At 46.4% G+C, this 15,328-nt stretch overlaps 1 protein-coding gene across 1 annotated transcript; it reads right to left on the bottom strand.

Annotated features, from left to right (window-relative positions):
* Positions 1 to 1,396: 1,396 nt before the first annotated feature.
* spam1 (sperm adhesion molecule 1) lies at positions 1,397 to 15,269 on the bottom strand. The gene is made up of 4 exons (XM_061722698.1): positions 15,155 to 15,269; positions 13,377 to 14,300; positions 4,706 to 4,795; positions 1,397 to 1,847 (listed from the first exon to the last, which is right to left on the bottom strand). Exons 2-4 carry the CDS (start codon positions 14,289 to 14,291, stop codon positions 1,518 to 1,520), a joined length of 1,335 nt encoding a protein of 444 aa, XP_061578682.1. The 5' UTR covers positions 14,292 to 14,300; positions 15,155 to 15,269; the 3' UTR covers positions 1,397 to 1,517.
* Positions 15,270 to 15,328: the final 59 nt, after the last annotated feature.

Below are 15,328 nucleotides of genomic sequence, written 5' to 3'. Positions count from 1 at the left end.
AATCACACAAATGAATAAGTTAGTAAGTGGAAATTAAAAAAGTAAATGTAGTAACTGTTAAATTTACCTGAACTTATATTTATATAGACAGAAGGAAACCAGGGTAATTTATATAGTTTTTCTTGTCAATCTCATCTTGATGCACATGCTTTTTGCATTTTAGGGTGGCAATAAAGTCCCCAAACATTTCGGGACGGAAAACCTTTTATTTCATTGTGATGTTTCCAGTAATTCCAACAATAATTAGGATACCAAACAATGATGAGGTTCAATGGTTTTTGTTTTTTTTTTGTCTCATTTTTGCTGCAAACATACCTGAAGGTGTCCAACAGCACAAGACATTTCTGGACTTTTTCTTCCAAAAGTCTCAGCTCATCCTCTGTTGTGGACGGTCGGGGATGCAATGAGGTGAGTCAAGAACCTCTTCTTCCTCAGCCATAAATGATGTATCCAGAAAGTGTTTTTTAGCTGTTTTTTGTTTTTTTTTTGTTTGCATTAATGCAGAAATGACCTTCAGTAAAAGCACCAGGCTAGATCCTGACTTTCAGACTTATTCTTGATCTGGATGCTCCAGGATATAATGTGATGTGATATATGATGTATGAGATTACATGAATTCTATGTAAAATCTTTGCATTATGTTTTGATTCACACTAGTCTCAGAGTGATTCAGTATCATATAACGCTTCCATGCTTTGATCTTGAAGACACGTAATCTGCGTCGGTTTAACGCGGGACCATAATTCAGGCGTTACTTCCAAGACGGAACGAGAGTCTTTCGTTTGGAGTGACAGAGAAGTGGAGTTACTTTTAAGTGTGACTTTAGAATATAAAACAGGTAAAATACAAGAAAATATTGACGGTGGCCAAACTAATTGTAAACACAGGTCGCACACATGACGCTGGTGACGTTTCTGTTGCATAATGTGACGTTCTGAAGCCTAAATCTCCGTTTTCCTCTGTTTAGACGCAAACGTGAAAACTGAGTTTTTGAAAATCTCCACTGTGCCGGAGTTTTCAGAAATGATGGTTTTTAGTGACTTTGAGCTCCGTTTTCGTGTAAACGAACGGCCAAAACGCATGAAAACGCCTCAGTTTTTGCTCCGTGTAAACGGGGCCTTAATATCACCACTGTGTCACTTTAAATTCACTTAATTTACTGCTCAATGTTTTAACATATATTTATAAAACTGTTTTTACATACTGCACAAAAAATCGTATCTGTTGTGCCTGTGCCTGCGTACTTTATATGTTTCACCGAGGGAAGTGGGAAACGTCCTCTCGATTCCTTGTATGTCTGACATGTGAAGAAACGACAATAAAGCTACTTTGACTCTGACTTTGACTAAGACAATAATAGGTGGTAAAATCAAACACCAGAAACATTTAGTCTGTTTTTATTCCATCCATCTTTATTTTGAGAATGACCACAGCAGTTGCTTGTGTCATGTGTTTCAGGGCAAAACTTGAATATAATCAGATCTGTGAGGCAGCAGTGACTTCACTCTCCTCACACTTTAAACCTTGATTAGTTTGATTTTGTTTGGAATAACCAGTTTGGGAGCACAGTACCAGCCAGCATAGCACTGACAGGTAAAGTTTTCCGCCCAGATCTTGAGATCCCTGGCAGCTGGGAGACCAACGGCCACGTACTTCCCGCCCTCCCGGAGGATGTCGAACCTGGTGGGGTTCAGGTGCAGGTAAGTGGGGGAGTCGTAGTCCTTCCTGACGCAGCGGCCTTTTCCCTGGCACAGCACTTCGCTGCAGAGCATGGCAGCTGCCGTCACATTGGCAATGTATGGGTTGAAAGTAGATTCCAGATATTCGGACAGACTCTGGCAGGCGACCTGCAGGGAGAGAATCCGTTTACAGTGAAACAACAGGTCACTCTACTCATTGTTATCTGCTTCCCATAAATGCAAGCGCTAAGATGGAGACGAAACAGGAGTTATTCTCAACTTGGACGTGATTCAAATGATTCCTTCTGGGACCGCTTTGAGGATGCAGTGAAGTGTGCTGCTGGGGTTATAAAGCTTTTTCTAAGGCTTTAAGGCATGGCACAGTGGTGAACTTTCCCAGGAGTGGCCCGCCTACCTCAATTACTACAAGAAAGCATCGAAGAATCAGCCCGGAGATCACAAAATAACCCAGAACAAAATGTAAAGACCTGCAGGCCTCACTTGCCTATGTTAAGGTCAGAGTTCATGACTCAAGAATAAGGAGGAGACAGACATGGCATCAATGAGAGAGTTCCAAGATAGAAACCACTGATGACCAAGGACAATATAAATGCATTTGCTAAAAAAGAAATGTTCCGAGTGATGAGACTAAGTGGAACTGACTGAAAGGTGTGCAGCCTGTTACATCTGGCGTTAAACTAATACAGCATTTCAGAAATTGATCATTATCCCAGCAGTCAAACATGGTGGTGGTAGTGTGATGGTCTGGGGCTGCGCTGCTGCCTCAGGACCTACACGTCGTCATTTCTGGAACCATCAATTCTGCTCTTGACCAGAAATTCCTGAAGGAGAATTTCCATCATTGGTTCGTGATCTTAAGCTCAAACAATGTCAGGCAGGTGGAAGCAGCAGTGGGATGATCGGAGGGACTGCAGGTCAGCATGCAGCTCCTGAAGCTCCGGCCTGCAAACATACACAAAAGAGAAAAAAAACAAAAAACTAACACTAACTAGATGTTTACTGCACACTAACTATAGACTTTACTAAACAGAAACATTTTAAGTTTGGTTTTAAAGGTGGAGGTGGTGTCAGCCTCCTTAACACAGATTGGAAGTTGGTTCCATGGTAACGGTTCCTGATAGCAGAACGCCCGCCCTCCAAATCTACATTTGGATACTCTAGGAACTACGAGTAAACCTGCACTCTGAGGACGGAGAGCTCTGTTAGGAACATATGGTACTATCAGGTGTTGCAAATATTCTGGAGCTAAGCCATTTTTGGCTTTATACGCAAGTAATAACATTTGCCTCTCGCCTGTGATGAGCTGGGATAGGCTCCAGCAGACCCCGTGACCCTGCAAAGGATAAAGCAGGTATAGAAAATGGATGGATGGATGGATGGATGGATGGATGGATGGATGGATGGATGGATGGATGGATGGATGGATGGATGGATGGATGGATGGATGGATGGATGGAATCAGAGCCTGAAACACCTTGCAACGGCAACAGACTGCAAACAACAGGAAGTGATGCCAGTGATCCAAAGCATATGAGGAATCACTGTGAGTAATGACAAGCGCATGTCTGCAGCTGCTGCAGCCACGAGTGGAAAAAAACAGTTCTTAGCTTCAGGGGGCAGTTACAGGAATAGAGTTTTGTTTTGTTTTTTCACTGAATAAATGAAATCATGATTTAAAAACCCCATTTTGTACTTAGGTTACTTTAACTGGTATTAGAATTGATTTGATCTTAAACGTTTGACAAAAAAACGGTAATCTCCAAGGGCGCAACGATGTTTTCACTGCACTGTAGCTCCTGGTGGTTGCTGATGTTTGGTGTTTGGTGGCTTTTTCACTTCGGTATGAATCATACATACATACATACTGTACATACTGCTCTGTGGCACATTTTCTTTCTTTCTTAAAGGCAACAGGATGGGAGTATAACTTAAAAGAGGAACAATTGTGTCCTTAACTCTTCTTGTTTGATATGTTAGGTAGGTACTGTACGTTCTGTGTGTAAAAAAATCACCATGTCAGAGGCTTTCTAAACTTGTTGGCCTGTGGAGGAAGGGGAAATAAAAACTTCCAGTCACTCTGCTTTCAGTAAAAGATTATGTAGCAAGACTTATTTATTATGGCTTCACATTTCATTGAAACAACGTGCAGTGTGTGGTCATTCCCATCTTTATTTTGAAAATTGTGTTGTTTTTAAGGGTAAAAATCTAATTCACTGAAAAATAAATAATCATAAAACATAATTACCCAGCACAGAACTGACAACGTAGAGCAACATGTTTTTTTTATTTCACTGCTTTGTCATCTCTGGTCTCCTTGAATAATTTTTTCTTTTCTTTTCTACCTCATTCTGAGATGCAACATTGTTTTATCAAATGCATTTTCTTTTTTTCATTTTCATCATTTTCTTGCATTAGTAAAAGTGCCATTTGTAAAAGTAGCCTGACACAAGAAGGGGGGGGGGGGGGGGGTTCTATGCACTGACCAAACCTTCTGCGAAAAAGTTTCACTGAACTTCACATGTGAAGAAATGAAGCCTGAGAAGGAGCAGACACGTCACATGAAGCTGCAATAGCGCTTTCACACATCTGTAAACACAGATAACAAACACCTTCCTGTCTTTGCTGTTGGTTCTTTAAAAAAAAAAAAGAGGAAATAACTGCACAGACACTCAAGGTATTGTCGTCCGATTTCCCGCGTGCAGATCATAAAGCATGTTTTATCATGGTTGAAGTCAAATCCAGAAGCATCTTTACATGATGAAGATGCATCTTCCCACTGGTAACGAAACATTTGGAAAAAAAAGCCTGTCTATGTTTTTTGTGGTTCAGATTTTATCTTTCACATATAATGACGTCCTCTTTACAAGGAATACGTTTGTACCAAGTGCAAAAACTGAGGTATTGATTACTGCAAAGTTTTCAGTATGCATGCTCGCGTGTGAATACTGGATGAAGAAGTCAGATCAGACCAGTCCAGCCACTCACACTCACGGTGCTGTGCTTACCTTGCTCCTGTAGTCTTTGGTGCCCCCCCACATCACGACCCCAGAAGCTCCCAGAGCAGCAGACTCTCCAACGGTACTGACAAGATCCGCCTGAAAGAGCAAAAACCACAGAGCAAGTTGATCCTTCTGAGAATAATGTGATTGATTCATGATTTGCATCAGGGATGTCTTCTGTAGAAACTGTCTGACACTGGAAAATGACTTGGATGTGGATGAAGCAGAGATGCTGTAGTCGGGACACACCGACTGCTTTGAAACTGTCTTTGTGTTTTAGAAACTAACCGATATGCTGGAGCCTGGTTATATGGATTTCTTATGATTATAATATGAACCTGATCACAGAGGTGTCAAGTAACGGAGTACAAATACTTCGTTACCTTACTTAAGTAGAAATTTTGGTTATCTATACTTCACTGGAGTAGTTATTTTTCAGACAACCTTTTGCTTTTACTCCTTACATTTTCACGCAATTATCTGTACTTTTTACTCTTTACATTTTAAAAACAGCCTTGTTAATCTATTTCATTTCGGCCTTTAAAAAGAAACTATCCAGTTAAATTGCTCCATCCGGATAGAGTGAATTTGGTTGTGGTTGTTTCAGATGTTCTTGTCCAGTTTTGTTCTTACATCCGTTCCCTCAGATTCCTGCAACTAAACTTGGATGTACATTCCAATAAAGGTTAGGATAAATGATAACATGCCTCTGAAGTTTGACTTTTTGCACCATTATCATACTTATAGGCAACTAGTCATCATATCTCCTGCTCTCTGAAACACATGTTAATGCTCAATAGTACACATATATGGTTCTTTAAAATATTTGCATTACTTCTACCTAAAGTTTTCCACGTTTTTCCACCAAACTACAAGCGAGTTTTTAGAAATTGTGTCTTTATTTTTTGTAAACTGCCTCTGTAATTCAGTTAAAGGTATTTGGGAGCTGTAGAGTAGAGTAGCATTTTTTATTTTTTTTGTTAAGCATCAAATTCATTTTATGAAACATTTTCATCATTATATATTTTTTTCATCTGACTATTTGCTTTTCTTCTGCAAAGTTTGAAAGGCAATATTTTGTGCGCTGGTGTTACCCAACAATTAGGAAGTTCAGATGAATCGACATTTACATACAGTAATCTGAGAAATTAAACACACTCACTCTTTAATTGCAAATGATGGAAATGCAAGAAATAATAATATTATCAATGTTATGATATTATCAAAATTATGAACCCTTACCTGCTACTCTCTGTAGATCAATGAAGATCTGCCCTCTAAAATATTTGCATTATACTAAGATGCATTCATTTTCAATGGCTTTTGTCCTAATGGCTTTTTCCCCCTTACACTACTTTTACTTTTATACTTTAAGTAGTTTTGAAACCAGTACTTTTATACTTTTACTTGAGTAAAAAACTTGAGTTGATACTTCAACTTCTACAGGAGTATTTTTAAACTCTAGTATCTATACTTCTACCTGAGTAATGAATGTCAATACTTTTGACACCTCTGTCTGATCAGAATCCAGCTGCCCCGTCAGGTAACTTAAGTCCTTTTTATTTATTCTCAACTGACTTTGTCTATTTGTACGGAGCCCCTAAAGGGACACGGATTTTTTAAATATATATAATGAGTTTTACGCGCTCACGTGAAACCGTTACGTGCACGTGTAAAACCTTTAAGTGAGCACGTAAAGTTGTTTATGTGAGCACGTTTATGCACTCACTAAAAAGTTTCACGCGCTCTCGCAAAACTTATAAGTGAGCGCCTAAAAGTTGTTCTACGTGAGCGCGTAAAAACAAGTACATGGGAGTTTTGCTGGAACAGGACACTCTCCAGTTCCTGCTCTGTTTATGAATGGAAATGACATTACAGGATTTAGCTGAGCTATATTTTAACCTGGGTCTTCATTATAAGGACATTACCACTTTGCTTGCAAGTAAACAACTTTATTTGGAGCTTAACAAGCGAATTTCGGGAGCAGGACCACGCCTCAACCACGCCTCCTCCGGCACCACGCCTCTTCCGGCAAACCTTCAAATACCAGCCTAACCCTCATTTCCTCTTCGCTCTCGTTCTCTGCAGCACGTTCGCTCTCGTTCTCCGAACCAGAACCGCAAGCACGACAACACTACTACACGCTCGTATCTCAGATCGTTACTCACCCGTTCAGGCATGGATCTCGTGTCATTATCGCCATCGGATGAGACTTGTTTGCAGGGGATCATCAGCAAACACCAGCTGATCACAAGCTTTCAGCCGTGCCATGCCGGAAGCGCCGCAGGTGCGCAATCCACCGGTCCCGGCGTCGCCACGCTCCGGCGGGTCCGACGGCCGGCATGGATCTCGCGTCGATCACCATCAGGACAACGATCAGCTTGCAGGACACCACCAGCAAACACCAGCCGATCGAGATCCCGAGGAGAAAAAACTTTCAGCCGTCGCCCGAAGCGCCGTTCTCCCTGGCGGCCGCGGGGCCGCCCGAGCCCCGTCTCCTCAGCGGTCCGCGTCCGGTCCATCTCTCCTGATCATCCGGATCGTCGCCGACTCTCCTGTGTCTCCTCGCCGCCAACCCGAGAGCGCAGGTTGCCGTCGTATTCCTCCGCCGCGCACGTGTTTCTCTAACCCTTTTTCCTCTCTCTCTCAGCCACGCACGGAGCCCGCGGTTAACCCGGTCCACCAACCCGGTGAGCAGTCCATCCCGTCCGGTCCATTTTTCCTGAACATCCGGTATTGCGGCAGCCCGCCATGGCGTCCTCCCTGTCTCCTGGCCCGCCACGCCCGGCGGGAAGGAAGGGGACGCGCCGCGGACAATCCCTCGCCGTTGACCCGACAGCGCAGGTTGCGCAATCCGCCGCCCCCCTCACCCCCGGGGGGTGCCGCGCAGCGAGACCGAGCCGCCCCGTCCGCCCCGGTGTCCCGCCAAGAGCCCGCCGACCTCCCACGTCGGCTGCCGCTCCGGCGGTGGTTTATTCCTCCGGAACGCACGTGTTCTCTCCTTTCTTCTTTTCTCTCAGCCACCTGCGGAGCTGCTGTCAACCCCGCTCCACCACACACCCAGAAACGAGTGGTCCTTCCCGTCTGGTTCATCTCTCATCAACATCCGTGATCGCAGCCGCCCGCAGGTGTGAAGAAAAAACTTCTCAACCATCTCATCTCAGCCTGCCACGCCATCAGCCCCGCCGACACCTGCTCTCTTCCGGATGACGTCATCACGCCAACTCCGACGGCGCGCCGTGACGTCGACCCTCAGGTCTCGCACTCAGAAGATTTTCCAGTGGCCAGCCCCGGTACTGCACGCAAAAAAAAAAAAAAAAAAAAAAAAACCCCGAAAGCTTTTCCCATAGACCGCAATAGTAAAAGAGAAGCGATCATACAAACCGGACGTTGAGCATTACCTTTACTCACAAGGTCTTTTATTAACATTCTCGTTAAACATAATCTCTGAACAACGTTGCCTCGTTGCAGGAACCTCAACTGCACATGAGCGGTCTTTCACCTTAAGCCGTCCGTGTGGAAACATAAACGATTCCATCGTCACACTGCCCACCTCCAGCAAGTACAACAGCTAACTTTGGCCGGGGTTGCTAGCACCGGGTTTCTAGGCCCCCCCCCCCCCCCCCCCCCAGTCCACCCCCGGCACCTACAACAGCTAACTCAGCCGGGGTTTTTAGCACCGGGATGCTAGAAACCCCCGCTATGCTCATTCAGCAGCCTCAACCGCCAGCGCCAGAAGGAGCTCTTGGCACCGGGTTGCCAGGATCCTCTGCTTCCCAGCTCCATCAGTCCCAACAGGTTACCTCGGTTGGGGGCCACCGGCATCGTGATGTCGGTACCCGGCATCCCTCCCACCGCATTTCAACCCAGTTTCCTTCCTCAACCCGTTCCGGCCCCGCAGGCAACTACTCATTTCACCCCGTCCACAGCTAATCCCGCCGTCCGTCATCCCAACGCTTTCGCTTCCCGCCCTTCCCCAGTTCCGGCCAGTGCCTGGCTTCCCTCCCACCACATTTCGGCCTGGTTTTCTTCCTCGACTCGTTCCGGCCCCGCGGGCAGCTGCTCGTTCGCCCTGTCCGCGGCTGGTCCCGCCGCCCGTCATCCCAACGCTTTCGCTTCCCGCATTTCTCCGGTTCCGGCCAAACCTGCGCAAACAAACCTACAACAGCTAACTTCGGGGCCGAGGTAACTAGCACTGGGTTGCTAGCCCCCCCCAGCCCACCCCCAACACCTACAACAGCTAACTCAGCGGTGTTACTAGCACCGGGATGCTAGCACACCCCGCCATGTTTCGGAGGAGGCAAACTCCTCAGCCACCGCCGTGCCCGAAACACCGCTCTCCCGAGCCTGACAGCCGCCCAGAAACTTCTGCCTCTTCAGTCGTCCACATTCCACCCGGTTCATCCCTTCTGAACATCCAGCATCACTGCAGCTCACCATCTTCCAGCCTTTCCAGCCCACCTCCGCCATCGGAGGGAAGAGGACGCGGACAATCCGGATCAGCCCATAGCCGTCGTCGCAGGTCGGATTTCCACCCACACCAGCAATCTCCTCACTCCCTCCCCAAGGTCCCTGGCACCGGGATGCCACTACAGCAGCTAGATCCGGCTGGGGTTTCTGGCACCGGGATGCCACTACAGCAGCTAGATCCGGCTGGGGTTTCTGGCACCGGGATGCCACTACAGCAGCTAGATCCGGCTGGGGTTTCTGGCACCGGGATGCCACTACAGCAGCTAGATCCGGCTGGGGTTTCTGGCACCGGGATGCCACTACAGCAGCTAGATCCGGCTGGGGTTTCTGGCACCGGGATGCCACTACGGCAGCTAGATCCGGCTGGGGTTTATGGCACCGGGATGCCACTACGGCAGCTAGATCCGGCTGGGGTTTCTGGCACCGGGATGCCACTGCCCCCCCCAGCCCACCTCCACCAACTACAGCAGCTAGATCCGGCTGGGGTTTCTGGCACCGGGATGCCACTGCCCCCCCCAGCCCACCTCCACCAACTACAGCAGCTAGATCCGGCTGGGGTTTCTGGCACCGGGATGCCACTGCCCCCCTCAGCCCACCTCCAGCACCTAATCCACCTCCAGCACCTACAACAGCTAACTTCAGCCGGGGTTACTGGCACCGGGATGTCACTGCCCCCCCCAGCCCACCTACACCAACTACAGCCGCTAGATCCGGCCAGGGTTTCTGGCACCCTCTCTCATCGCCACCCGCTTCTGGGCTGGTGTACTTCAGCGTCCGCTGGCGAGGTGCATACTACTTGCAGTCAGTCACTGCAAGAGTAGCCCCTAACTTTTCGACACCTTCAGAGGCCCTCTGCTGGATCCTCTCCAACAACCACGGCATTCCTTCCTCGTCCATCTTTTGAATGATTCCTCATCGTTACCCCTCTCTCATCGCCACCCGCTTCCGGCCTGGTCACCCTGACTTCCGTTTTCTCCGAACTCGGGGTTCCATTGTCCGCTGAGAAAACGGCGGGCCCCTCCACCTCCCTCGAATTCCTTGGTATCACTCTCGATACGGATCTGTTTCAGGCTTCTCTTCCAACCGAAAGCTCAACCGAATCGGTCTTCTTATTTATCGGTCTTCTATTTCCTCTTAGCTCCAGGCCGCACCAAACGCCAACTCCTCTCCCTCCTGGGCCACCTCAATTTTGCCATGCGCATTATTCCCCAAGGGCGGGCCTTCATCTCACACTTGCCGTCCATCGCTTCCGCTGTTCCATCTCTCTTGTCTCCCATCTCCCCAGACAACTCGAGCCGAGCTTCGTTGTGGCTCAACCTCCTTGCCACCTGGAAGGGGATCACTTTCTTTTATGATGACCAACTGGCTCACCCCCACGACATCAATCCATACACTGATGCTGCTCCTTCAACCGGTTTTGGGGGCTTTTACGATGGCAGATGGTTCGCAGCAGGACGACCCTCAGAGCGCGCAAACGAATACCACAACGTTTCGACCGAACCATAGATCATCATCGTCATTGCCATAGTCATTGCCATCGTCATTTGCATCGTCATTGGCATCATCATCGTTATCGTCATCGTTATCGCCTTCGCCATCGTCATCGCCGCCATCATCATTCATCGCCATCATCATCATCATCGCCATCATCATCATCATCGCCATCATCGCCATCATCATTCATCGCCATCATCATCGCCATCGGCTTCGCCGCCATCATCTTCATCGTCATCGTTATCTCCTTCGTCATCGCCATCGTCATCGCCATCGACATCATCATTGTCATTGCCATCATCATTTGCATCATCATTGGCATCGTCATCGTTATCGCCTTCGTCATCGGCATCGCCATCATCATCATCGCCATCATCGGCATCGTCTTCGCCACCATCATCGCCATCATCTTCATCGTCATCGACATCGTCATTGCCATCATCACTTGCATCGTCATCGGCATCGTCTTCGCCATCGTCATCGTCATCGCCTTCGTCATCGCCATCATCATCGGCATCGTTTTCGCCACCATCATCGTCTTCGCCATCGTCATCGCCTTCGTCATCGCCATAATCATCGCCATCATCATCATCGCCATCATTATCCATCGCCATCTTCTTCGCCACCATCATCGCCATCATCTTCATATCGATAAGTATCGACATAATTAATAAAGGACGCTCCAACTCCACATCCATCATGCTGTTCATGCGCCGTCTAGTCTGGCACTCAGCCATACATCAATTTATCCTCCATGCAGCACATGTCCCCGGTCACTCCACCACCATCACCGACTCTCTTTCTCGTTTCTCATCCCCGAAGACCAATCTCCCCTGAATACTTCGAGACCCTGGCCAACTACTTGTCTTCCTGGAAAACACAGAGCACATCTTCGACAGATCCTTGCGTCCGAGTCAGGACAGTCGTCACCAGTTTCTGGTTTCACCATCGCTTCTGTCATATACTCTCCTTATCTGGCATCTCCCCAACGCACTACTCCGGTCACTCCTTAGGATCGGAGCCGCCACTTCAGCCTCCCGCCACGTATCCCAGAGCACCTCATACAGCTCATGGGCCGATGGTCCTCCCAACCATCATCGCTACATTCGCTCAGATCTTAGCGACCTCAGATCCACTCAGTCTCATCTCCTTAAATAATCCACGGTTTTGGGGGTTCGTCGTTGCCCGGGCGCTGCGGCGGATTCCCTACCAGCTTCCCCACAACGCATCGACTGATCCATAGATCATCATCATCGCCATTATCATCACCATCGTCATCGTTATCATCTTCGTATCAATAAATCATTTAAACGTATCCTGTTGATGGCGTGGTCCTTGCTAGTGAATTGGAGCTTAACAAGCGAATTTCGGGAGCAGGACCACGCCTCAACCACGCCTCCTCCGGCACCACGCCTCTTCCGGCAAACCTTCAAATACCAGCCTAACCCTCATTTCCTCTTCGCTCTCGTTCTCTGCACCCCTCCCCCCCACCCCTTTTCTCTTCTCCTTCTTCCCTCTCTTTCTCTACCTCATAGATTCCTAGGGGGTTCGTCGTTGCCCGGGCGCTGCGGCGGATTCCCTACCAGCTTCCCCACAACGCATCGACTGATCCATAGATCATCATCATCGCCATTGTCATCGCCATTATCATCACCATCGTCATCGTTATCATCTTCGTATCAATAAATCATTTAAACGTATCCTGTTGATGGCGTGGTCCTTGCTAGTGAAGTGCTCACTTAAAGGTTTCACGCGCGCGCGTAAAACTCATTATATATATTAAAAAAAATCTGTGTCCCTTTAGGGGCTCCGTATATTTGTACCTTTGGTAAATTTAGCTGTAAGAAGTCTGGTGATGTTGTAGAGTCACAGTCTGAAATAAAAGGCAGGTTTGATTGGATAGATCAGGGGTCGGCAACCCGCGGCTCTAGAGCTGCATGCGGCTCTTTAGAGCCACCCTAGTGGCTCCTAGAGCTTTTTCAAAAATGTTTGACCTTTTTTCCTTTTTTTTTCTTCTTTTTTCCCTTTTTTTCTTCCTTTTTCCCTTTCCTTTTTAATCGCGACATTTCAACTTTTTTCTCGAAATTTTGACTTTTTTTCTCAACATTTCAACTTTTTTCTCAACATTTTGATTTTTTTCCTCCAAATTTTGACTATTTTCTCAACTTTTTTCTCAACATTTCAACTTTTTTCTCAACATTTCAACTTTTTTCTCAACATTTCGACTTTTTTCTCGAAGTGCATAATGAAAAAAAAAATCTCCCCCCAGTTCTAACTAATATAGATACATGCAGCATGTGTTGCCTTCATTCTAAGGCTGATACAAGACTTTTTATTTTTTTGTGGCTCCAGACACATTTGTTTTTTGCGTTTTTGGTCCAATAAGGCTCTTTCAACATTTTGGGTTGTCGACCCCTGGGATAGATGAACCACATACATTTGAACTCTGAAACCATCTATTATTGTATCCATGACTACGATGGTCCTGAAATAAGACTTAGATTAGGGAAATGTCAATTTTCCTACTGGGGCAACAACTGAGAAAAAGAAACAAAAAACAGTTTAGCGTGGATCAGTAAAATCACTTTGCTTATAGTGTTTATAATGTGTAATTAACGAGCAGCACATCAAATAGCACAGGGAACCGTTCACTCATACCTGCTATCATTTGCAGCCCAAAATCAGCGATTGTTACAGTAATTGTAAAACTCACCTGGCTCTCAAACTTCCGGGTCTGATCTCGGTAGAGTGGCCGGGAGTAGACATAGACTGGTACCGTGTAGGGACGTCTAGGCAGCGCCGCCACCCTCACCGCCTCCTGGACACGATTGCGGACGAAGAGTGCGGCCTTGGGTGAGTTCCTCAGGCTCCGGTGGAGGTAGACAGAGGGAAAGAGGGCAGTGCTTCGTTCCCACAGCCACATCAGCATGTTGTTCTGCCACTGAATTTTAGGGGAACACTTCCCAGTGTAGTTTTCCTTGCTCCATCCATAGTTAAAGCAGTCAGGAAACAGGTAGAAGCCCCAGCGGCGGCTGGGACGCTCGCCAATGCCCAGACTGATGGTTTTCTCCATGAAGCGCCGCCCGGCTTGTTGGAACAGCTTTTTTGCCAGTCTGGAAATCTTCCTTGATGACAAAAATGGACCAATCTGCATAGCGTGGGTGATGGATAACTTCTGATAAATACGTTTTGAGCCCCAGTTCTGGTCCCACAGAGGACGCCAGGACTCCCAGTCAATGACAGCCAGCCCCGGAGCAGCATCTTGGGAGATGTAGCGATTTATCTGCCTTTGTGCTTGGGTAAGATGTTCTGTCAGGTTGCCTTTCTGGGGGACGCCACCTTTGTAGATTTTGTGGTTGACGGTGTCAACTTTGGGGTAAAGGCCAAGGCGGTTTTCATAAAAGAGGGTCAGGAACTGCCCAGGCGCAGCTGTGGGCGTAGTGACGGCCTGGAAGGCTGCCGTGTCCAGGGGGATTTCTAGCTGGTGGCAGCGGTCAATGGGGGCGTTCCATATAGCCACAAAAGGGTGGTCACGGATCAGCGGCGGCTCAGTAGGAGGTAATGCAAGGGCTGGGATGACTGAGCCAACGACGCAGAGAGTGATGCAGGTCAGAAAGGGCAGGGCCATTGCGATGCTCTGGACAAAAATGGAAGATAACAAATTAAAGTCAACAGATCAAGATGTAATCAATGACACGTGGCCCTGGAAGTGCTGCGTCCACATTAGCATGGAAAATCACCATGTCAGAGGCTTTCTAAACTTGTTGGCCCATGGAGGAAGGGGAAATAAAAACTTCCAGTGACTCTGCAGATGTGCAGATATATCTTTGAAACAATAAAGAAGTTCAGTGGAACATTAAAGTTGCTATTTTGCAAACAAACTAAACATTTCTTCAACAAGGGCCTTCAAACGCTTTGTGGACTACCAATGAAAATTATATTTACAAAAATCATAAGAATTTTTCAAAACTCTATTTAACATGCCTTTCTTAACATCTTATACACGTCAATAGATCTAAAAATTTCTCTGATGTAAAGTTTTCCACGTTTTTCCACCAGACTACAAGCGATGCGATCTTTGTTTTTAAATGCTGAAGTACAAAAAATCCCTTCAGCTGGTGAAATTGTGTCTTTATTTTTTGTAAACTGCCTCTGTAATTCAGTTAAAGGTATTTGGGAGCTGTAGAATAGAGTAGCATTTTTCAGTTTTTTTGTTAAGCATCAAATCAATTTTATGAAATTTGGTTCATTGTATATTTTTTTTCATCTGACTATTTACTTTCTTCTGCAAACAGCAATTTCTTCATGTTCATTCAAAATCACACAAAAACTAGTTAGATTAGCTGCATCATTATAAACTTTTCTTGATATTAAATGAATACATACAGTAATCTGAGAAATTAATCACGCTCACCCTTTAATTGCAAATGATGAAAATGCATTAAATAATAATATTATCAATGTTTTTAACAGGGAATTATGAACTCTTACCTGCTACTCTGCAGATCAATGAAGATCTGCCCTCTGTTTCTTAACTTCTCTACATTTGGATTTCTGCTGTTTCATATCTCGCAGGAAATGATTTCTTCACTCTGATCGACTGGTATTTCATCATTGTTCTGGATCAGCTTTTCTCTGCATTTGTTCAAAATATATTAATGTCAA

The sequence above is a fragment of the Cololabis saira genome, chromosome 5, assembly GCF_033807715.1.
Source record: "Cololabis saira isolate AMF1-May2022 chromosome 5, fColSai1.1, whole genome shotgun sequence".
Taxonomy (NCBI): domain Eukaryota; kingdom Metazoa; phylum Chordata; class Actinopteri; order Beloniformes; family Belonidae; genus Cololabis; species Cololabis saira.
This window is presented reverse-complemented; position numbering and strand designations above follow the sequence as displayed.

Coding starts and splice junctions, on each gene's coding strand:
- spam1 (XM_061722698.1), bottom strand. CDS start 14,291: ATGGCCCTGCCCTTTCTGACCTGCATCACTCTCTGCGTCGTTGGCTCA. Junction 4,796..13,376: donor CCCGGAAGTTTGAGAGCCAG/GTGAGTTTTACA, acceptor TTGCTCTTTCAG/GCGGATCTTGTCAGTACCGT. Junction 1,848..4,705: donor CCAAAGACTACAGGAGCAAG/GTAAGCACAGCA, acceptor CTCTCCCTGCAG/GTCGCCTGCCAGAGTCTGTC.